At 36.0% G+C, this 24,737-nt stretch overlaps 1 protein-coding gene across 1 annotated transcript in view; it reads left to right on the forward strand.

The window, feature by feature from the left end:
- Kmt2e (lysine methyltransferase 2E (inactive)) overlaps nucleotides 1–24,737 on the forward strand; it is a 72,109-nt gene that overhangs the window by 28,860 nt on the left and 18,512 nt on the right. Inside the window, 10 exon segments of the mRNA XM_037203576.1 lie at nucleotides 2,631–2,711; nucleotides 8,600–8,658; nucleotides 10,146–10,318; nucleotides 13,536–13,574; nucleotides 16,440–16,670; nucleotides 16,750–16,880; nucleotides 18,796–18,913; nucleotides 20,327–20,436; nucleotides 23,288–23,552; nucleotides 24,248–24,346. Coding sequence (XP_037059471.1) covers nucleotides 2,631–2,711; nucleotides 8,600–8,658; nucleotides 10,146–10,318; nucleotides 13,536–13,574; nucleotides 16,440–16,670; nucleotides 16,750–16,880; nucleotides 18,796–18,913; nucleotides 20,327–20,436; nucleotides 23,288–23,552; nucleotides 24,248–24,346 — 1,306 coding nt within the window.

The raw sequence follows: 24,737 nt of genomic DNA on the forward strand, positions 1-24,737 counted from the left end.
TCACTTAGTTCAGTGGCAGTACAAGTGCATATATAGAAATAACAAGACATAAATAAAAGAATTGAGTCTTGTGTAGTCAGCTACAATTTTTCCAGTTTGGGGAAATTAAACATTTAATCAGTGTTTAATCTTATTTTCTCACACCCTTTGGCTTGAACCTTGCAGCATTGTGGAGTCTTCTTGAACCAGAACCAGTCTCCCTTCCCCCAACCCTGGTTCAACTACCAAGAAAGGCCTCCTCCCCTAGAGAAGGTGATTGCAAAAGAAAGTGGGGTTTTTTTCTTACTTCTGCACCCCCCTCTCAGTCTCTGTCTCTTTCTGTGTGTGTGTGTCTGTCTGTCTATGTCTGTCTCTCTCACTTTCTTTGTGGGAGAGGCTTAGTGAGAATGGAGATGGAACAATAGGATTTCAGCTTTAAAGTTATTAAGTACATTCCCTGCATAGGATGAGGAGCAGAGAATATTTAAGTAGCACATTGTAGAGGGCAGGAAAGTTTGATGGCTTCACTCCTGTTCCTGGTTCTTGTGACATAGCTTCATTATTTGACTTGATGTAGTGTGGCTTTATAAATCCATATTTGAAAGTAAGTTAAACTGAAGCTGAGAGCTATTTGTTTCGTTTGTAAATTACTCTCTCAGTTAGATTAAATGATTAGCTTTTGATACTGATTGTAGCATGTGTATGTATATTTCAAAAGGTTCATTTATCTCTGTCAATAAGTAGGATATGACTGTACAGTGTGAAATTAGTTTTCTTAAGTGGAAGATTGTAATTTGATTTTAATAATAATGTGCTGTGGTAATTTTAAATTCTCATTAATTGTAATATTTATTTTAAGGAATGGCTTTGGTAAATTTATTGAGGGAAATTTACAAAACTTAAATGACTTTGGGGATGTATTTTCTGCCTTATATTAGAAAATATTCTTATTGTATCAAGTTATATAAAAGAGTTTTCTCATAGCAGATCTTATCTAATGTGATAAATGTAGCAGTATTTTTATTGAAAGTACAATATAAAGAATTGCCTTCTTTTGATCCAGTTAGTCAGATGGACATGTATTAAATGGTTATCATTCTTAGACATTCATGCAATATCTTTAGGTTTTTAAATAACTTACCTAAACATTCTTGAAGGCACAATTTTGGATTATTCAAGGTATTTACCTTGAAGTGACTCTTTTTTGTTTGTTTGTTTTGTTTTTGTTTTTCGAGACAGGGTTTCTCTGTGTAGCTTTGGAGCCTGTCCTGGAACTTGCTCTGTAGCCCAGGCTGGCCCTGAACTCACAGAGATCCACCTGCCTCTGCCTCCCGAGTGCTGGGATTAAAGGCGTGCGCCACCACTGCCTGGCTTTTGAAGTGACTCTTATGACTCAGTGTCTGTCTGAGTCTGTCCACCCTACCCAACCTCCATTTTTGTATTCAGCTTATATCGTTCTCTTCCTTTCTTTACATTGCTTCCTTGTATTTTTTCAATGTTCCTATTGCCCATATTCAGAGTTTTGATGTCTGATACCTGGAATTCTGCTCTTTTATTTTCTAGCTTTGTTTGTTATCTACATATCATAATATAACATAATTTGTTATTTAAACCTTCTTGGAGGTTCTCAGTTGAGAAGTAAAGAGTAACACAATACCATTTAGTTTAGTATGTTTATATTAGAAGTGACATTATAGGACAGGGAGAGGGCTCAGTGGTTGCTTCCCAGCCTGACAAGCTGAGTTTGTTCTCTAGGACCCACATTGTAGAAGAGAGAACCAACTTTAGAAAGTTGTTCTCTGACCTCCATACTTGGGTTGTGACATGTGCACACACAGATACACTCATTCACACACATGTAATTTTTTTTTAAAAGTGAATGATTATGTGTAAGGAATTGGCAGTATTCTTTCTTTTTCTTTCTTTCTTTTTTTTTTTTTAAGAGAAATATATATCAATTTCAGGTACTTGAAGTTTTGTCAACAACAACTTATTGAGAAGTTTAACTTAAGTTTGTCCATATACTCCATTCAAAGTAATTAAGTTGAATTCTTTTCCAGTGGAATACCTCTTGTATTATTTGACCTCTTTGGAATTACTTTACTTCTGTTCTTTCTTAAGTATAAATGCTAGAAGTCTTTGTTTTTCTTTCTGCTTCCTTATCTTTCAGTTAATATTGTGTGCCACCAAAATTGTTAAATGTGAACAGAAGATGTAATCCAGCTTCGCTCCTTTTCCCTGCACTCACAAAGGGAACTGTCTTTTTGTGTCTGTTGACCTCCTTTTGGTCATCTCCTCAGAGCTGGTAATTAGTAAAGGTTTCAGTGACAACTTTCCTTCCTGTTTTCCCAAATCAGATCTTGATACGCTGATTATTATTTAAGGGTTTTAGTGCTGACATCTTCAGGTTTGTAATAACATTTTAACCTGCCACCTTTTCTGTTTTAAATTGCAGTTGCTTCAGAAATTAATTTTATGCATTCTGTATTTGCCATATTTTTGCATCTTAAATTTTTTCTACCTGAGAACACATTTTAGTGTAGACTAAGCTCAAAATAGGCACTTTTTAAATGATAGAATATTACATCTTAACTTATGAATGATTTTAATGTTTTCTGTTGTCTTTGTATATTTTGTTTTTTCTTTTGAAGTGTTTGGCAACATATTGACTGTATGGGGATTGACCGGCAGCACATCCCTGACACATACCTATGTGAACGCTGTCAGCCCAGGTAAGTTATCAGACCTGAGAAGACTGTCAGTTATTTCACTGAAAAAATTATCACAGAAATTTATTCATGAGTTTCAGATGGATGAAATTATGAATCCCAATGTTTCTTTGTTTTAAGAAGTACTTTTTCTACTTATGTTTATTAATTTTTTTACCCTGAAACCTAAATCAAGAATTTTTTCATTGATAGTGTATTGTGGTCTAATATGTAATTTTAACTTTATTAGTGATCAATATGATGATAGTTTATTTTCTAAATGTTTGGCATCTTTTTTGGCAGTCATTAGAGTTGGGAGTGATTGTACAGCTTTGTAATACAAGCTATTTGAGTAGCCAAGGCAGGAAGACTGATCGCGAATTGTTCAAGGTTTGCTAAAGGTACAGAGTGAGTTCAAGTTCAGCCTAGGTAACTTAGTGAGACACTTCCTCAAAATAAAAGCAGAAAAAAAATGGCTGAGGGGAATGTAATTCAGTAGTAAAGTGCTTGTGTGATATACATACCCAAGGCAACTGAATTCAAGCCTGAGCACCCTAGAAAAGGGGGTTGAGGAATGTAGCTTTATGGCATTGGACTGCTTGACTAGCATGTGAGAAGCCCTGAGTTCAATCCCCAGTATCCCTTTTCTACCCCCTAAAAATGAATTATTGGAGCACCCCCTTATTTACATTCATAATTTGCTGGGTTTGTTTAAATGTATAGATTCAACCCCTATCTTCTTTTTTAAACACATAGTAAGGGCACTATGTTTCTTTCACATAGGAATTTGCTTCTTGTTAGGTTCTGGAGAGGTCCGTAGGAATTACAAAAAGAAAGCCACTCATCTTTGCCACAATGTATTATAGCTTATAGTCACAGAAAGTCTCTATTACATGGCAGAAAATATGATAGGTAGCCCTCCACATACTACCTTTGAAAAAAAGTGTCTGAGTTACATTAACATGAATGAAGCAAGAGATGGGTACATGTGGAGCAATTGTGGATGACCCAATGTCCACAAAATAGACCTGCCAGACCCAGAAGTGCACACATGGAGAGATGTAGGTGGAAAGGAAATTGGGATCCCATGGTCTAAACCCATTTTGGGGGGTTGGGGGAGTACAGCTTTACCATGTGAGTATAAAGAAGACGGTAATAGAGCAGAAAAACCAGATGTTCCTGGAATCTTGTTTTGGTCTTGGTTTCCTAGTCTTGGGTTTTCTGTCAAATGAATTCAGATAAGATGGCCGACTGTAGTGTAGAAAACAGACACTTTCAAGAGTGAGAGTGAACAGTGACCAGATGGGTCACTGTTTGATTTGTTTTTTAAAGTCTTTATTATGGAGCCAGGCAAAGAGGACCTGCCTGTAATTCCTGCACTTGGGAAGTGGGGAAAGGAGCATCTGGGGTTGAAGGCCCAGCTTGACTACACAGCAAGTTTGTTTGAGGTCAGCCCAAACTTCATGAGATCCCTGTCTCAAACAACATCACCATCATCAACAAGTCTTTTTATTACAGACATTTAAAACCCAATAAAAGGGGTTGAGGAAATTCCTTATTTGATAAACTGCTTGATTTACTAAAACCCTTATTAAAAAGATGCACAAAAAAAAAAAAAAAAAAAAAAAAAAGCCGGGTGGTGGTGGCGCACGCCTTTAATCCCAGCACTTGGGAGGCAGAGCCAGGCGGATCTCTGTGAGTTCGAGGCCAGCCTGGGCTACCAAGTGAGTTCCAGGAAAGGTGCAAAGCTACACAGAGAAACCCTGTCTCAAAAAAAAAAAAAAAAAAGATGCACATTATGGCATGACTTTTAACCCTAGTACTGGGAAGGCAGAAAAAGAAGGATCCCTTAGGCTCACTGGCCAAGGTGAGCTGTAGGTGAATTGGTGAGCTTTAGGCAAATGATACCATTTGAAAGGAAGTAGATGGTGTCCAGAGGATGAGACTTGAATTGTTTTCTGCCCTCTCCTTGCATGTGCACCTACCTGTGTGCTACAAATGAACATACATAAACTGAAACAATTACAAGAAAACACACCTCCTTATAAAAGGAAAATAGTAGAAAGAACTCATATTCTTACCCCTGCTTCAGTAATTACTAGTAGTTTTGTCTATTTTCTTTTTTTAAAGATAAAATACATGCAGGCTGGGCATAGTGGCGCATACCTTTAGTCCCAGCACTCAGCAGGCAGAGGCGGGCAGATTTCTGTGAATTTGAGGCTCACCTGGCCTACAGAGAGAGTTCCAGGGTAGCTAGGGCTACAAAGGAAAACTCTGTTTCAAAAAACAGTGAATTAATACTAATAATTACAGTTCAAATTAAGAATATAAATTTTTGTTTTACATATATGTAATATAATAATAATGTAAATATATATTTCTGTTTTTTGAGACAGGATTTCTCTGTGTAACCCTGGTTGTCCTGGAACTCTCTCTATAGCCCAGGCTGGCCTTGAACTCAGAGATCTGCCTGCCTCTGCCTCCTGAGTGCTGGGATTAAAGGCATGCTACACTGTATATTCTTACAGTATTTCTGGGTCTATATCTTTTTACCCAAGTTCTCAACAAGACAATAATGTAATTAGAATGCCATAATTACACAATTGCTTAATTCCGTAGAATAATACAGGGTAACATCAATATTAGAAATACTAATATGTAGAACAATTTAGAACTTTTCCCTTTGTGGACTATATCACAAATGGATATTAAAATCAGTTTATTATATTTCAAATTTCTTGAAAAGAATGTCACTATATAGTTCTGGTAACAATTAGATACACACTTAGGTTGTTTAGATTATTAGTTTTATTTGGACTACGAGTCGTCTTTTGCATTTCTAAGTTAAATTTAATTAATTGCAGATTTACATAAAATAATACAGATAAACTTGTGTATCCTTACTTTCACCTTGTAAAACTGTTTATTATAATATTGTTATTAGGATTTTCACATTAGGCTATCAAGAAAAAATTCTATTTCATTGCAAAGGACTTTTCACCCTGCCTTTATCGAGCACTCTTCCCAATTCTTCTTATTCCTGTTAGCACACATTAATCAATACTTCAGTTTGATAATTTTGTTATTTCAAGTATTATATAGAAATGGAATGCTGTATGCTTTTTCACTCATGGTAATTCCTTGAGCCATTTAGTTTGCTGCATATGTATCACTACATTTTTCGTCATTGCTGGTATAGTCTGTGGTACGTATCATGGTTTACTGACAAACCTCCACGAGAGTATATTCGTGTTACTTTTCCCTTGTTTGGATTTTACAAATAAAGTCACTCAGAACTTTATTACAGGTTTTAGTGTGAACCGAATTTTTTTCCATGCCAAAAATTGTGTAACTGAATTGTATGAAAGTTGCATATTTAGTTTCTTAAGAAACTACAAGAGCTATGCGTGGTGTTATATGCCTTTAATTCCTGAGGACTGAGTGTAGATAGTGGTAGAATGCTTTCTTAGTATGTGCAGTGCCCTGGTTCCCAGTACTGAATGAATGAATGAATGAATGAATGAATGAATGAAAAAGAAGTCATGAAACTTCTCTAAAATGGTTAATGCAGTCTTTTCTTTCTTTCATTAAGGGAATTTTTTTCATTCATTTACACACCAATCAAAAGATCATCTTCCCTCCTCCTATCCCCCCAGCCTACCCCCAAACCCACCCTCCACTTACCCCCACAAGAAGGCAAGGCCTCCCATGAGGAGGCACATCCAGTAGAGGCAAGCCCAAGCCCTTTCCCCTGCCTCAAGGCTGCATGAGGTGTCCCATCTTAGGTAGTGGGCTCCAAAAAGCCCCCTCATGCACCAGGGATGGATTCTGATTCTACTGCCAGGGGGCCCCCCAAGCAGATCAAGCTACACAGCTGTCTCCCCATGCAGAGGGCCTAGTCCAGTCCCATGCAGGCTCCACAGCCGTTGGTCTAGTTTTCATGAGTTCCCACTAGTTTGGTTTAGTCCTCTGCAGGTTTCCCCGTCATGATCCTGATGCACTTGCTCATAGAATCCTTCTTCTCTCTCTTTGACTGGATTCCTGGAGCTCTGCCTGGTGCCTGGCTGTGGATCTCTACATCTGCCTCCATCAGTCAATGGACAAAAGCTCTGTGATGACAGTTAGGGTATTCACTGATCTGATTACTGGGGTAAGACAGTTCAGTTCAGGCACCCTCTCCACTATTGCTTGTAGTCAAAGCTGGGGTCATCCTTGGGGATTCCTGGCAACTTCCATAGCACCAGGTTTCTCTCTATCCCCATGATATCTCCCTCCATCATGGAATCTCTCTTACTGCTTTCCCACTCCATCCCTGTTGCAGCTTGACCATCCCATTTATTCCCTTATGTTCTCATCCCCCATGAATGAATGAATCAATGAAAAAAAAAAGTCATGAAACTTCTCTGAAATGGTTAATGCCATCTTATATTTACACCAAGAATATATGAATAGTCCACCTAGGTGGTTGATTTGTTGACGGGAGAGTCTTATATAGCCTAGGTTGACCTTGGACTCCTGATCCTCCTTGTCTGTCTCCAAGGTACTGAAATTATAGATAGGTACTTCTGTTCGAGTTTATTTTTAATGTTAAGAATTGCTTTTTTAAGGCCGGGCGTTGGTGGCGCACGCCTTTAATCCCAGCACTCGGGAGGCAGAGCCAGGCGAATCTCTGTGAGTTCGAGGCCAGCCTGGGCTACCAAATGAACTCCAGGAAAGGCGCAAAGCTACACAGAGAAACCCTGTCTCGAAAAACCAAAAAAAAAAAAAAAAAGAATTGCTTTTTTAAAAAGTTTATTTTTGCAGTTATATAGTTCATTGTAAGAAATAATTTTCACATTAAAGTCAAATATATAAAACAAGGTATTTTTCAGGTAAGTCTAAATTCTGCCTTATTCTTTCTACTCCAGACCTTTTTAAATTCACTTTTTTTTTTTTTTTTTTTAGTTTTTCGAGACAGGGTTTCTCTGTGTAGCTTTGCGCCTTTCCTGGGACTCACTTGGTAGCCCAGGCTGGCCTCGAACTCACAGAGATCCGCCTGGCTCTGCCTCCCGAGTGCTGGGATTAAAGGCATGCGCCACCACTGCCCGGCTAAATTCACTTTTTGTTTTTGTTTTTTGAGACAGGGTTTCTCTGTGTAACCCTGGCTATTCTGAAACTATCTCTGTAGGCTAGGCTGGCCTCAAACTCAAAAGGTCCACTTGCCTTTGCCTCCTGAGTGCTGGGATTAAAGGCATTCATTACTACTACCCGAAGAGGGGAAGGGATTGTTTTGATTGATTATTTTTTTTTTTTTTTTCTTAGAGATGGTCTCATGGTGTGGCTTGGCTAGTCTGGACCTTGCTATGTAGACCATGCTGGCCTCAAACTCATGAAGATCCTCCTGGCTCTGCTTCCCACCATGCCTTGCAGTATTTATAGAGTAGAAATAAACTGAATGTGTTGGCATATAACTGTAATCCCAGAGCAGGACAGCTAAGACAGAGTTTGAAGTTAGATTGGGTTACTTAGTGAGACTCTGTCTATAAAGTCATGGAAATAATTTAAGGCATATGGAAATGTATAATATATACTAATTTACTCATGGATATAAAACAATTTGTGGTTTTAATTACAAGTACTAATGTGGGTTTTACTTTTCAGAATTTTGCTATAAATTAGAATTTGAAAAATTGCTCACTTGATAGGTAAACATTTAATAGAATGAAATGGAATAACTTAATTGGTATCTACTGTTCTTATATGTGTATAGGAAATGTGTATATATACTGGACCATATATAGTCTGTCGGGGCTGCTGCATACACTTTATATTATCTTTTCACTAAAAACATAAAAGATTATGAAGTTCATCACATGTAAAACATACCTAAGTTCTGGAAGTTTGATGAGTAACATGTTAATGTTTTAATATAGGAATTTGGATAAAGAGAGGGCGGTGCTACTACAACGCCAGAAAAGAGAAAATATGTCAGGTATGTAAAAAGGACCTATTCTAAATTAAAACTAGTGGGATTAAGAACATAAGTGTTCTGAATATTTTTAAATATTTTAATGTAAATTATTTTAAAAAATTGTTTAATTTAATATTTTAATGCAAAAACACTTGTTTGCTTTTTTTAAGTATAAAAAAAACTAAAAGAAATTTTGTGTGTGCTTCAGTGTTTCGCCTACCTATATGTCTGTGAACCACATATGTGTCTGGTGCCCACAGAAACAGAAGAGGGAGCATTAGATCCCTTAGGACTGAAGTTATAGACAGTTAGGAGCCACTATGTGGGTATTGGGAATCAAACCCCTGTCCTGAAGAACAGCTAGTACTCTGTATCAGATCTATCTCTTCAGCCTACAGCACCTTGTTAATGTATTTTTAGTATATGTCTTATTTATAATTTCAGGGATAGGCCTTTTTGATTACAGAATATGCATGCTCGTATTTTAGGAAACATAGAAACCAGAACAAAGCAAATAAGAAGCTTAAATCACGTATTGTTCTCATATATAGGTAACCTTTAAAGAAATGAAGTATATTGGTCAGAATAATGACTCATTAATTTACCATATGAGATAGTATTTCTTTAATTTTTTTGGTTTTTCAAGACAGGGTTTCTCTGTGTAGCTTTGCGCCTTTCCTGGAACTCACTCTGTAGCCCAGGCTGGCCTTGAACTCATAGAGATCCGCCTGCCTCTGCCTCTTGAGTGCTGGGATTAAAGGCATGTGCCACCACCGCCCGGACTGTTTTTTTAATTTTTAGGATGCCATTTTCTTAATTTTGTATATGCTGCAATTTTTCTGTTTAGGATTTTTCATTTGTTTGTTTTTGTTTTTTAGATAGAGTCTTCTATCTAAAGGTTGGTCTGTGTTCACTAGCTCAGGCTACCCTGATGCAACTGAGTTTTGTAGTGCATAGTGTTGGCTTGTCTTATACAGGGTCCTCCGCTTGCCTCCCAAGGGCTGGTATTAAGAGCAGGTGCCACTGTGCCCCAGTATGCCACACATTTTCATTTTGGTTTAAGACAGCACAACCAGTCTTAAATAATTTTTTTATTCAGCCATTGCTCTTTGGTAGACATAGTGGGTTGTTTCCAATTGTTTTGTTTTGAAAAGTTCCTTTTTGGACAATGGTGCAGAAGTTTGCTTTTGTACTTCAGCTATTTTTTGGAATGACAGGCTAACATTTAAGTGAATATATAATTTTTATAGATAGAACTGAGTTTCTGCCCGAGGAAAGTTGAGTTCCATTAGTCATGTGTACTCATGCCTGCTTTCTGAGACCAACAGAGTATGTCATCAGACATTTATCCTTCATGATTTAATGTGTACCTTGTAAGTGAGTGGGAAAGGGAAATAAGAATGTGTTTTCTTTAGGAACAAGGAAGTGGCACTTGTCACAGGCAGGGTTGCTTTCCTTTCCTGCTTGAAATACAAGTACTGAAGTGCGGTCACTGTTTTTCATTGAAGATGGTGACACCAGTGCAACTGAAAGTGGCGATGAAGTCCCTGTGGAGCTGTACACTGCGTTCCAGCACACTCCAACGTCCATCACTCTGACTGCTTCCAGAGCTCCCAAGGCTACTGACAAAAGAAGGAAAAAAAGTGGGGAGAAAGAACAGAACTTTTCAAAATGTAAAAAAGTACGTTTTTGCCTTTTTATTTCAGATGAATAGATGAAGTTGATTGGAGCTGAGTTACAGGCAAGACATGATGACAGGGAGAGCATGGGCAGCAGCTAAATACATTGAAAGTTCTAGCAAAAACTTAAAAAATTAAGCATTCTTATTTAAAAATTGCAATACCTTTTAAAGACTGACATGGACTACAAAAGAAACATTGCTCATGCTTTGGTCTCACTGTTCTAACAAGACCAGTGACAGAGACTGGAAATGCTAAGTGAGGCAGAAGAGAGTGTCTGAACACAGAAATAACAGCCTTATATTTCAATAACTTAGTAGGTAAGGAAGCATGTAATGATTACTTATAACTGTTCTTAATTTTGGACAATATTCATTTTAATAAAGGCATCCTGCTTACTACTCTCTTATTTTTGTCTTCTAAATTTTGATATATGGTCCCTAAGATCTAATGGCAGACAGCAGTTTATAGACTGTTTTATTAAATTTGTTAATTACAAATCCTCAATGACAGCAAATGCATTTGTGGTCCTATCAAATTACAAAGTGAACACATTTTATCAATTATTTTTAATGTACCCTTCTATGTTTCAATATAAAAACAGACTTTTTTTTTTTAGTTTTTCAAGACAGGGTTTCTCTGTATAGACTTGGCCATGCTAGAACTCACTCTGTAGACCATGCTGCCCTTGAACTCACAGTGATATGCCTGCCTCTGCCTCCCGAGTGCTGGTATTAAAGGTGTGTGCCCACTGTCCAGTGAAACATACGATATTTATCATTATTTTCATGCAAATATTTATCATGAGGTTACAATTCCCCACAGAAGCACAATGTATAGGGTTATAGCCAGGATCAGTAAATTATACCATGTGTATACAGCTTAGGTGTGTGAGTTAGACTATATCTTATAAACTTATGTACATATTTTCTATGATATTTACAATATGGACAAAATAACTTAATAGTGCAGTTCTCAGAATGTGTCTCTGTTCAGTAATATGACTATAATTGCTAGTGAAAATATTTGTCACATAGGGAAAAAGACTTTCACATTGACCATATTGCTATCAAAGCATGGAAATATATGTAGATAAGTGATGGCTTTAAAATCAATTTTTTTTTGTTATTTTTCATGATGTGCTTTAAAATTTTTCATTTTCTAATTTCATCTTTGTATAACTATTGAAGTCTGTGTCTGTCCCTTTTATTTCTCTTCTGTTTCTGTTTTATCTAGTCTGATGGTTGAATGTCACTGGAGGCACCCACAGTTTACAGCCACATCACGACTCCACTGTTCATTCTCACCTTTTAAAATAGGCTTTTGCATCTTTTTCCCTTTTAGACTGAGCTAATAGATTGTTGCCTTTCTCCAGCAAATATAATCTTTCTTTTCATCCTGTTATGGCATTTGAGCCTTTAATTCTAGTACTCAGCCATATTTTGCCTTATTTTGTTACTAGTTTCCTCATCTCTGTCATTTTCTCAGAGATCACATGCCTTTTACTGTAGTATCTGGCTGACAGGTATGAATTCAACCCCTTTTTAAAATATTCAGTGATAGGTTAGTTAACTCAGCCTTTGTGTACTATGTTGAGATTATAGCTTTGTTATTGTATAAGTTACGTGGAAATTTGACCCTTGTATATTTGTTTTACATTATTTAGTTTAATAAAGCATAGACTGTATATTTTTGGGTGAAATGACTAATGAGTGTTCAAAATGAATAATCCTGTATTTTGATTGTATTGTTTATTTCAGAATATTGCTGTGTATTATAAATGGAAAATATTTCCTCAGACATTGTAATATTTGACAGGAATTGCAGAGTTAAGAAAATTCAAGGACTGGGTTTAAAACTCTGTTCTTCAGTGTGTGTTAGCTTTTTAATATGGAGTCAGTGTACAATAAAAATATATAATTTTACTTTATATTCAGCCTATTCTTATTTAGTTTTTGAAAATGAATGGAATTAGTCACAAATTGTTGAGTAGAAATATGTTTATAAAATCCTTTTAAGGTATTCTTAGTGTTTTAGTAATTCAAAATTGATATGAAGCATTAACATTAAATAAAGTACATTTAAAGGCATTCAGTTTGATTGCCTACAAAAAAGAATTTACTGACAGCAAATATTAGGTATGAGTGCCCTAGTACAGCTTGAATGTCCCTAAATCTGAACATCTGAAGTGGTTCTCAGAAAGATTTAGAAATTACAGCATTCTGGATTTTGAATTATGAATTTCAAATTATAGTTTAAACCAAAACCTGCGAGTGGAAAAACAGTCTGAAAAACATCCGAGCTTATTACATATTTTGGATAAAAGGGACACTCAACCTGTGTCATTTTTCTTTTCTGAAGAGTTAAAGAAGTAACTGTTTCCTCCAACAAACCATGTTGTCTTGGAATTTAAACCTAGTGGTTAAATAAGCTAATGAAAAGATCCTGGAGACATCCTACCTAATTTCAAATCCTCACTCTTTTGTTGTTGTTGTTGTTATTATTATTGTTATTGTTGTTACATTTGTTGAGACAAGGTCTCACTATAATCCTGGCTGGCCTGGAGTTCAGAGATCCACCTGCCTTTGCCTGAGTTCTGAGATTAAAGACTTGCCCCATCAAGTGCATCAAATACCATTTTCCTTTGTGTTTCCTTCTACACCAAACTTGTGTCTTCCTTGACTCTGTGTGTGTGTGTGTGTGTGTGTGTGTGTGTGTGTGTGTGTGTTGTGTATATTTGTTTGTCTCAGCAGCATAACCAATACTCAGGCTCTAAAATCTGTTAAGTCATATTTAGTCTCTGATATCAAATTTATTCTTAAAAGCTCTATTGAGTTTTTTGTTGAAATGTCTTAGTATATTTTTAATCTTTGTGCTATTACAAATTTAATCCAAGTCCCCACTGTCTTGTACTTTAGTTCATTTCACCTATATAATTTGATGCTTATAATATTTAGCACAAAGAATATTTTGAAGTTTTTATCTTATCATCATTGTAAACATAATTTATTATTCTAAATAGTTTGCATTACATATGTAGGAGAATAGTATTCTGGTATACCTTTATATACTTCTTAATTCCCCTTGTTCTAGCTTTATTCTTATTGCCAAATTATTTCACTTCAGCAAAATGCTTCAATGAACCAGTTGATTCTTAGTTATATCCCAGTTAAAAAATCAAAAACAAAAAACTAACTCAGAATTCCATGCTCATTTTAGGCCTTTCGTGAAGGATCTAGGAAATCATCAAGAGTTAAGGTAATTATATTAAATTAAGGCATTATTGTTAACTAGTGCTAAATCAAGAGCTTGCTGAGTAGCTTTGCTTGTATATGTTAGTACTTTATGGTCTATGGTGTCTGCTATTCCATTGCTTAGTACTTTTTAAGAAGCAGGGCCTTAAACTTCTAATTTGATTAATAAATCCTTCTTAAAGTTTATTGACATAATTACAACATTAAGAAGAGGGAGGCACATAATTGGAATAATTAGGGACTAGAAAGATGGATCAGAAGTTAAGAGCACTTGCTGCTCTTCTAGAGGACCTGGGTTCAATTGAGACATGGCAGATCACTGCTGTCTGTAATTGCAACTCTAGGAGTTCCAACACCTTCATACAGACACACATACAGGTAAAAACACCAATGCTATCAAAAATAAAATAAACGTAATAAATTTTTTTAAAAAATTATAATTAGATTCCATTTGTCATTGTATTTCATATCTCTGATACTACTAAAGTTTATTAGTATACTCTACACATTAATCCAGAGTCACATTGAAAACTGCAGTTGTAATTCTGAGGTAATCAAGCAAAACACTGTACTATAAAATCATCATAGTCTCCTGTTGGCAATACAAACTAATCATATAGACTTTGAATTATTAGCATATATTCTCGAGTTTTTGAATCCTCAGATTCCCAGCAGAAGCAAGGCTCTCCGCTTCTGCTTTTTCCATAAACACAGGTTTATGTTGTTATAGTAGTATCTTTATGATGTATAGCTTTCTGGGCTAGCTAATAAAGGAAAACAAATTTTTCGCTTTTCTTTTGAGACAGAGTCTTGCTATGTAGCCTTGACTGGCCTAGAACTTGCTATGTAGACCAGGGGGGCCTTAAACTTTCAGTGATCATCTTTCCTCTGTCTCCTAATTGCTGGAATTATAAGGCACAGGCACCATCACACCACACTAACTTGTTAAATTTCCAGCTTTGTATTAAAAATGATGCAATGAATATATTACATATTTTTGTTCCTATAATATGAAACACAGTAATTATAATACTACATTTCTGAAATGTTCTCTCTAGTTGATTACTCTTAAATAATTTTGTAATTCTTTCTCACAAACATTGTATGTGATGTTGTTTATTGCACATTCAACTGTTCTTTGAATATTAGAGAGTTACCTACTTTTTATGTTTCTTGAACTTGTGGAATTTGTTCTGACAGAGTAAAGAAGTCTGAACTTTTAAAAAAAGTTTGATGAGGGACTAAAGGCTTGGAAGAGCACTATCTGCTCTTGGAGAGGACCTGGGTTTAGATCTAAGCACACACATGGCTCACAACTGTTTTAGTTCCAGTTCTAGGGGATCTGACTCCCCTTTTCTGCCCTCTATGGGCACTGCATGCACAGGGTTCATTTACATATATACAGGCAATACACTTGTACACATTAAATAAAAATAAATCTTTTAAGAATTTATTTGAATTACTAGTACTGTACCATTCTTTTTTCTATTTCATCGAATTGAATACTAGGCTTAAAAGGAAAGTGGTATCTTTTACTTAACTGAAACAATTCCCTTTATTACATAAAGTGACTAGGAAAATGGAAATTTTCTTTATTAATCTTAAATAAAAACACATTTAGCTTGAAAGCGTTACAACTCCAGTAATTCTTGAGTTAAGTAAGAGCTGTAGAAGAGCTGTATTAAAGATATATGTCAAGTTATTAGTAGTTTGTTGCAGTTAATTAAAAAATAATTTAAAACTGAATTTATTTTAGTATAAAATTGTGGCTCATAAATCTTTATCAAACAATTTATCAATAATGTATACATAAGATATCCATTCTATTCTTAATAATATTCTTTTTTTGGGGGAGGGATGCTGGTCATTTGACTTAGGGCCTTATACATACTGAGCAAGCATTCTACTGCTGATCTATATCCCCAGTGCCACATAAAATAAGTTGATGTAATAAGCCTATTTCCATCAAACAGTTGATCAGCTTATTAAGTTTATTGTTCATTACAGAAAAGGACTGTAATAAACATTGTTTCTATAGAAGAGGAGCTGATGGTACATTTCAGTAATGTGTTACTGTCTCTCACTACTCCACCTCCTCCAGTACTGGGAATTGAACCTCAGGCTTTGTGCATGCTAGTAAAATATTCTATCATTGAGCTATAGTTTCATCCCTTTTTCACTTTTTTTTTTTTAATTTTTGGGAGAGGGTCTCATTTTGTTGCCCCGAGCTGGACTTGACCTCACTGTGTTGAATAGTCCTCTTATCTCAGCATCATTAATAGTTGGAGGTGCAGGCTTGTGGAACAAATGTTGCCTGGTGAGTTTGGCTTACAAATAGAGAGAGGGCTTGGTGTTTACTGGCTTGGTGTTTAAGTGTACAGATTTATTCAAGTTAAAATGTCCAAGGTTGCTGCTATGAAGTAGAGTATTAGCAGTGTGTAGAATCAGAAATTTCTTTTTTTTCTTTTTCTTTTCTTTTTTTGGTCACTAGCTGAGATTGATTCAAATTTTAAGTATTTGATTTTATTGATATCTTTACATTGGCTACCAGAACAACAACAACTCTTGAATTTCTGCTATTTCAATGTAACTCACCCTTCATGAGTTTCCCAACTTATTTCCTGGCATGTAGCACAAAAATTTAATGGGCTAATTTATGACCTTTTAATTTGAATTAAATATCTAAACACTGTGGTTTCTACTGTTTTATATAAATTGTTACTTATTATTGTGTGTGTGTATGTATATATGTGTGTTTACATACGTATGTATATACATATATACGTATGTGTGTATGTATGTATGTATGTATGTACATATCGGCGTACTTAAATTCAAATAATAATCCTTATTTTTGCTACAATTTTAGGGTTCAGCACCAGAAATTGATCCTTCATCTGATGGTTCAAATTTTGTATGGGAGACGAAAATCAAAGCATGGATGGATCGATACGAAGAGGCGAATAATAACCAGTACAGTGAAGGTGTTCAGCGGGAGGCACAAAAACTAGCCCAGAGACTAGGCAGCGGGAGTGATAACAGAGACACGGAGAAGTCAGAACTGAGCACCAACAACTCACTCTTCAAACCTCCTGTAGAGGTATATGGCACTTGCCATAAACTGTAGAGCTGCCAGTATATTAGGTATATCTTTAATATCTTACGTTTCCTGATTCTAGAGCCATATACAGAAGAATAAAAAAATTCTGAAATCTGCCAAAGATTTGCCTCCTGACGCACTTATCATTGAATACAGAGGGAAGTTTATGCTGAGAGAACAGTTTGAAGCAAATGGATATTTCTTTAAAAGGTATATTTATTTTTTCTGATGTTGGTTTTCTATAGTTAAAATTTTGGGGTTGTTTGTTTTGCTTTGGTTTGGTTTTGGTTTTTCGAGACAGGGTTTCTCGGCATAACAGCTCTAGCTGTCCTGGAACTCGATCTGTAGACCAGGCTGGCCTTGAACTCACAGAGATCCACCTGCCTCTGCCTCCCAAGTGCTGGGACTAAAGGTGTGCACCACTACTGCCTGGCAGGTTTTTTTTTTTTTTTTTTTTTTTTTTTCTTGAGATGTTTTTATTCTATAACCCAGGTTGTCCTGGAAGTGTTTTTATTCTTCCTGCTTTGGCCTCTTTAGGGCTGCATTTACAGAGATAAGCCACTACCCCCAACAAAATGACTGTGTGTGTGCATGAACATCCGTGGGCATGTTCATTCCATGGCACTCATGAAGGTCAGAGAACAACCTCAGATGCCAGTCTTCACCTTCCACCTTGTTTGAGACAGAATTTCGTTTACTGACCTATGTTTCAAGCCTGCTGGCCTGCAAACCTCTAGGGACTGTTTCCACCTCCCAACTTGATGGAGAAGCACTGGGGTTATACCATGTACTGCCACACCTGGATTTATAGACTCTGGGGCTCTAACTCAATCCTTACAATTGCATGGCAAGTGTCCTATCTGCTGCACTATCTCCCTATCCATTACGTTAGTTTTTTAATACTATAACTAGATGCTTTATGTGGTTTTTTTTTCATCTGATCATTTCAATAAAGTATAGTGTGGTTGGCATGCCAGTGGTAAGTTTTTGTAGTGTGCTAACATTTAAAGACTTATTTCCCAGCCTCTTGCCCATTTCTGTGTAGCTTGCCCATTTCTAAAGTAAGGCACTTTAAACAAGTAAAGGCAAGAGAGCTTTGCTATCTAGGGTGTCAGTCAGGATTTCTCATTAGTTAAGATTGTCAAGAGCCTTTCTACCTACTACCTATGTTGTAACATACTTGCTAGAACCTGGAAAGAATGTGGTGATTAAAGGTGAAACTCCCCCTTCTTAGACAGTGTTAGTAATTAATGTTCCTATGCTGCTGCCACCACTTGAACTCCTACTTCATTGGAGGCTTCTTTTGTGGTTTGGGATTCTTGTGGAAAATTGATTTGTTCTTCTGATAGCCGTTACTTTTCTGAAGTACAGTAATATGTTGCTATCTTAAAATCTGTGCTGTGCTGTTTAATACATTAACATTGTTAAAACATTTGTAGTTTATAACTTGAGTATTTACTTAAGCCATGAAAGGTACATGTAGCGTATTTTATCCGAAATCTAGTATAAATCAATTTTAACCATACCAGGAAATGGGACTTTAAAAGCATGGAGTTACCCTCTAAAAAGGTGATGTAAATAATTTCTACCTAAAGGAGGTAGGGAGAGGTGGCTCCGCAGTTAAGAGCACTGGCTGCTCTTGTAGAGGACATGATTTGGATTCCCAGCACCCACGTGTTGGCTCACATCCATCTATATAATTCCAGGTCCAGGGATTTGAGGTCCTCTTCTGAATTTTGTGGGCACTAGGAACACAGATGGTACACAGACATGTGTCGGCAAATTACCCATTTACATAAAATAAAAATAACGATTAAAAACCAATTTCAACCTTAATTGCTTTTGACTTAAAGCAGACACAAGTCTTATTAAAGTAGTTAAAAGTGGCTTCTGGAATCAAATTGCCGATATTCAAATACTTGCTTTATTCTCAACTGTGTCTTTTAGAAATTTCTTAATCTGTTGTTTATCTAATGAATCACAGGAAATTGTAAAGTTTTGTTGTTTGCTTGTTTTGTACTGGGTACTGAACTGAGGAACTTTTGCCTGCTAGGCAAGCACTTTACCACTAAACTGTCCTCTAGCCCTGTTATACTAAAAGCTTGTAATGCTTCTTTGTTTGTAGGCCATACCCTTTTGTTTTATTCTACTCTAAGTTTCATGGGCTAGAAATGTGTGTTGATGCGAGGACTTTTGGGAATGAGGCTCGATTCATCAGGCGTTCTTGTACACCCAATGCAGAGGTAAGCTTATTGAAATCTTAGGAGAAATAGGAACACAAATTTAGAAAGTCTGCATCTTTTATTTTGTTCAATTTTTTTTTGGGGTATTTAGGTGATAATCTCTAATCATTTTTTAAAATAACTATCCGTAATCTGTACATGGTTGTGCATTTACTCCTTTAATCTCTTGGGAGGCAGAGAAGTTCAAAGCTGGCCTGTTCTTCATATCAAGTTCCAGGCCAGTCACTGCTACACAGTGAGACCTTATCTCACTTTTTTTTTTTTCCCCACTTTCCATGGCTATAAAACTGTAATGTTCCTTGTAAGAGGAAATATGAGATTTCTGTTTATATTGGGAGCTCTATTTGTGTGTCAGATGTTATTTTATGAACTTGCATCATATAGCTAAGTTAGATTTAATGTTGTTATATTAATAGTGTGTGTGTACGTGCATGCACACACATAGAAATCAGAGGACAACTTTGAGTCATTTTGCTCCTTCTCCCATATGGGTTCTAAGGATTGAACTCTAAAAAGGTTTAGCAGCAAGATCCTTTACCACCTGGGTTATCTCACCAGCCCAAAAGTACATTTTATATTTGCTATAGATTTTTAAAACAAAATTTTAGAGTATACTGTTTTTTCATATACCACAAATCAAACATTTAATTTTGCAGCTAAAATTTGTAGTATTTGGACATAGACTTGGGACATTTATTGCTTTTCTGTGGCTTACTAGTTTTATAACCTTGTCAGTGCCTTTTCACTCTTCTGTGTGTATATGTGTGGTGTTGGAGACTAACTCTAGGACCTCACATGTTAGGCCAGCGTTTTTCCACTGAACTACATCCTCAGCCTTCTGTACCTTGCTTTTATGTATAAAACGGTAGTTCTGAATTAAAAGTATCATGGGAAGTGAAACTGTGTCAAAGAAAAGTATTCTTAGGTTTACCATTAGTGCATACTCATACTCAGGATAATATATTACTTGAAAGAACCCACAGTTTCAAACATGCTGAAAGATAACGACAGAGTATACTTGTCAGATGATGAGAATGCAGTGTTTTTCTATTTGGAGTGTTAGATGGTGGGCTGTAGGGGTGAGCATTGCCAGTGTACCTTTGCAAACCTTTTAAGTGATGGCTATTGATTTGTAAGTCTTACGATGAATGGCAGTTTTCCATGTCATGCTTATAAAATGGTTTTAAGAATTTTTTCAGCTGGTCATGGTAGTGTACGCCTTTAACTCTAACATTCAGAAAGCAGAGGCAGGTGGTTCTCTGTGAGTTCTAGGCAAGCCAGGGCTGCATAATGAGACATTGTCTCAAAAACAAACAATAACAATATAACCTAATAATATGAATAATTTTCCTAATTGCAAGGTAAAGATGCTCTAAATAGTGTATGGAAGTGTAAAATTATTCTTCTTAACAGGTGAGGCATGAAATTGAAGATGGAACCATACATCTCTACATTTATTCTATACAAAGTATTCCAAAAGGGACTGAAATTACTATTGCCTTTGATTTTGACTATGGGAATTGGTAAGTTCAAGTCTGTAAATGCCATGTTTCAGATAGATTAATGCCTTCATCATAATTTAGACATTGTTATTACTTAGTAGGATATGGTTAAAAGTACCTGAAATTAAGTGTGCTGTTATCAGCAATTGCATCCTCATTACTTATTTCCTAATGTGAGTGTTCAGACTTTATAATTATTAGCTCTAATTCAGTTATACAGTTCTGACTTTACTATGTGAGGATTTTTTCCCTCACTTCTTATACTTCAACTTGTTAAACAACTTACTTAGTCATTTGTTATGAACACATCATTTTTTTCTTAAAAACAAAAGATACTGTACCAGTTTTTCTTGCATTGTAATAGAAATGGTTTGTGGAGATACTGCAGTAAAACTTTAAGAACTATTGTTTTGAAATGTTAGGGGGAAAGACATTAATTTTGGGTTAAAAAAACCTTATTTGTATTTTTAAAACTATAATATGAAATACAAATGACACAAATATCCATGTACTTATTTTCCAAATCAAGAAATAAAGCAGGAGATATAGCTCTGTAGTTAGAGTGCTTTTCTCTCTTTTTTGAGGGTAAAGAGGAGGATTTAAGCCAGCCTCAGACTTCCTGTGATGTCCTTGAATTCTGCTTTTCCAGCCTCTATTTCCTGAGTGATGGAATTATAGATATGTACCACATGCAGACTCTCTTTCATTCTTCTTGAATCTTTATATATTTTTTAATATTTTAGGTTATAGATATTTTAATTCATTTCTTCCTGTATTTTATTATTTACTTATTTTTATTTGTGTATGTCAGTGTATATGACATGTGTGTGGGTGCCAGAGGCTAGAAGAGGGCATTATAGCTGGATATGGGTTGGGAGCTGTCCAGCTATGGGTGCTGAGAACCAAACTTAAGTTCTCTGAAAGTGCTCTTAATCTCTGAGCCATCTATCTTGCCCCATCCTCCTACATACTATAAACATTGTATGACAGACATCATTTCTAAAATTAAGTTTTAAAGTGTGCATTATGGCTTCCTTTTTGTTTTTGCTCTTTTAGGGGGCTTACCACCCACCTCCCAAATGAATCACACATGGAGGCTTATACTTACTTATAAATGCCCAGCCTGAGCTTGGCTTGATTCTAGCCAGCTTTTCTTAAATTATCCCATCTATCTTTTGCCTCTGCTTTTCTTTTTCTAATTCCTGTATACCTTTCTTTATTACTCTGTGGCTTGCTGTGTAGCTGGGTGGCTGGCCCCTCAAGTCTTCCTCCTCTCTGGCTCCTTCCTCTCCCAGATTTCTCCTTCTATTAATTGTCTCTGCCTGCCAGCTCCACCTATCTTTTCTCCTGCCTTACAATTGGCTCTTCAGCTCTTTATTAGACCATCAGGTGTTTTAAACAGGCACAGTAACACAGCTTCAAAAAGTTCAACAAATGCAACATAAACAAAAATAACACACCTTAAAATAATATTCCCCAAGTTTCCTATAGTGTGCAATCCCTTTACCTTCAATATGTATTTCTACCTTTGAGTCATATTTATCATAACAATTTAGGTTTTCCATTTTTTAAAATTTGTTTTTATTTGTATGTTTAAGTGAATGTATGCCATGCCACATGTGTATTGGTTCCTGCAGTGATCAGAAAAAGACTTTACGTCTGCTGGAGGTGTATTTCTGTTGTGATGGGCCCTTCTGTGGGTGCAGGGATGTGAGGTCAGGTTCTCTCAACTGCAGAAGTTGTCTTAACTGTTGAGTTCTCTCTCCAGCCCCAGGAAATAGGCTATTTTGAAAGCCTATTAGTAAACAGCATATATGTTTAACATGTGGTGCCCATTTTTTTTTAAGACAGGGACTTCCCTGCTCCCATAGTCTCTCCAGGTTTTTATAAACTTAACCTCTGTGTGTGTGTGTGTGTGGGGGGGGGTGTAACATACATCTTTGTGCTTACTACTTTAGGAGATTGTTAGCCCATAGGTGTTGAGCATAAATCTGTAAAGATCTGTGTGCTTTTATATCTTGCTTGGTTACGCGTTATGTAATCATACACCAGTTTAGCACCACTTTGTGATTCCTTAGCTTGAGATTGAGAATACTTACTCACTTAATGGAATGTTCTGAACTTTTGATGAGTTAACACATACGAGGTGTTTAAAGCAGTTTCTGGCACAGAGTAATGGTTGTGTAAACACAAGTTATTGCTATCAGACAGACTTTTGCAGTTAAGTGTAATCCTAAAAGGAAGCTTTTAGAGTACCATGAGCCTAAGCTTTAAGGTCATCTATAAAATTGAGAGTATTAATAATTACTGAGAAGATGAGGGATGGTATAATTTTTCAGGCCCCATTTAAAGAAGAGAAGACTTAGAATTAAGTTTTCTTCAAGGTATCTTTAAAGGAAAACTGGTTATTAAAATCATTCCTTGAAGTATATTAAACTAGGGAAGATCTGATATGTATCATAGCTGGCATTTTTTTTAACTGAAGAGTCAGCATACCACCCTCAGACGAAATAAGGGTGGGTTTTTTCCCCTTAATGTTACCTTGCACAAGCTATAGTATATCCTTTTACTTTAAAAGACTGTGTTCAAAACCAACATCCAAAGGCTGGGGCTCAGTAATATAGCATTTGCCTATCATATTTGAAGTACTCGTCTTTGGGTTCAATCCCCAGTAGCAAAAAACAACAAAAATTACTATCTAGTACTCTGTTATTATGAAAAAAATATTTATTTTGTCATATTTACCAGGAATTCAAATTAGTAAAATGTTAAGATTTACTTATTATTAATAAAAGCATGAATTTTATGGAGTTGCAGCATAAACTTCTCAGTCTTGTTTTCTATATTAATATGTACCTGGTTATCATTTCAGTAAATACAAGGTGGACTGTGCATGCCTCAAGGAAAATCCAGAGTGCCCTGTTCTAAAACGGAGCTCAGAATCCACAGAAAACATCAATAGTGGCTATGAGACCAGAAGGAAAAAAGGAAAGAAAGAGAAAGATATTTCAAAAGAAAAAGATACACAAAATCAGAATATTACTTTGGATTGTGAAGAAACAAATAACAAAATAAAGAGTCCAGAAACAAAACAGAGAAAGCTTTCTCCACTGAGACTGTCAGTATCAAATAATCAGGTACCAACTCTCCTGATTCTCAAGGAAATTATTTTAATTAGGAAAATGTTGTATTTCAACATTTTTTTTTTTGAGCTTAAAATCATTTAATAGTTTAAATATTTATTTTTCCAGATCTGGGGATTGAGCATAGGCTCTAACACAAGCTAGGCAAGTGGTCCCAGTCCTTGTTCTGTTTACTTGCACGTAGGATTTCCTACAATAGATGCCAAATTATTAAGAAACAACCAAGTTGACAGATCCTTATAGAGTGGAACATTTTCCTACAACTGCAATTAAAGACATTCCAGATATCATAGGTTTTTGTTGTTCTTTTGAAAGTGTCTCACTCTGAGGCTAGTAACTCACTATATATATCAGGCTAGCTTTGAACTGTCTCCCTCTGTCTCCAGAGTACAGGATTAAAGGTGGTGGCGTCTAACTGTCTTAAGTATTAAATTGAATACTAGAGATTTCAAATCTGCAGGTTTGGTGAAAATTTGTTTTGGTACAAATAGAAACATAAAGCCACACTACCATATTTGATAGGAATTTCATAAATCTGCTTATATGAGTTTGAAAACTTTGTTTAGAAATTTAGATTTTCGTGGGTTTCTTATTTCACATACTGAATTGTGGTTAAAAGACATGGTGTATAGTTCCTATTTTATAGATGGACTAATAGTTTCCATAAATAAGTCATTTCCATTTTTCAGGAACCAGATTTTATTGATGATATGGAAGAAAAAACTCCTATTAGCAATGAAGTAGAAATGGAATCTGAGGAGCAGATTGCAGAAAGAAAAAGGAAGATGGTAAGTCGGGAAGCTAATGGCTACGTGTGGTCCTTTGGGGTGGGTCAGCTGCTCTTCTACAAGTCAACTACCTTTATGTGGGTTTCTGTACTTCAAGTTAGAAAATTTTGGACTCATGATATGACATTGAGCATTTTTATTTGGCTTTGCCATTACCATTTAAATACACATTTATGTATGTATGTATTTTTTCGGATTTTTCATTTGGCATTGAAGAATGTCGGCTAGGCAGTGGTGGCACACGCCTTTAATCCCAGCACTCGGGAGGCAGAGGCAGGCGGATCTCTGTGAGTTCGAGGCCAGCCTGGTCTACAGAGCGAGTTCCAGGAAAGGCGCAAAACTACACAGAGAAACCCTGTCTCAAAAAAAACGGAAAAAAAAAAAAAAAAAA

The sequence above is a fragment of the Peromyscus leucopus genome, chromosome 3 (genome assembly GCF_004664715.2).
Source record: "Peromyscus leucopus breed LL Stock chromosome 3, UCI_PerLeu_2.1, whole genome shotgun sequence".
Lineage (NCBI taxonomy): Eukaryota > Metazoa > Chordata > Mammalia > Rodentia > Cricetidae > Peromyscus > Peromyscus leucopus.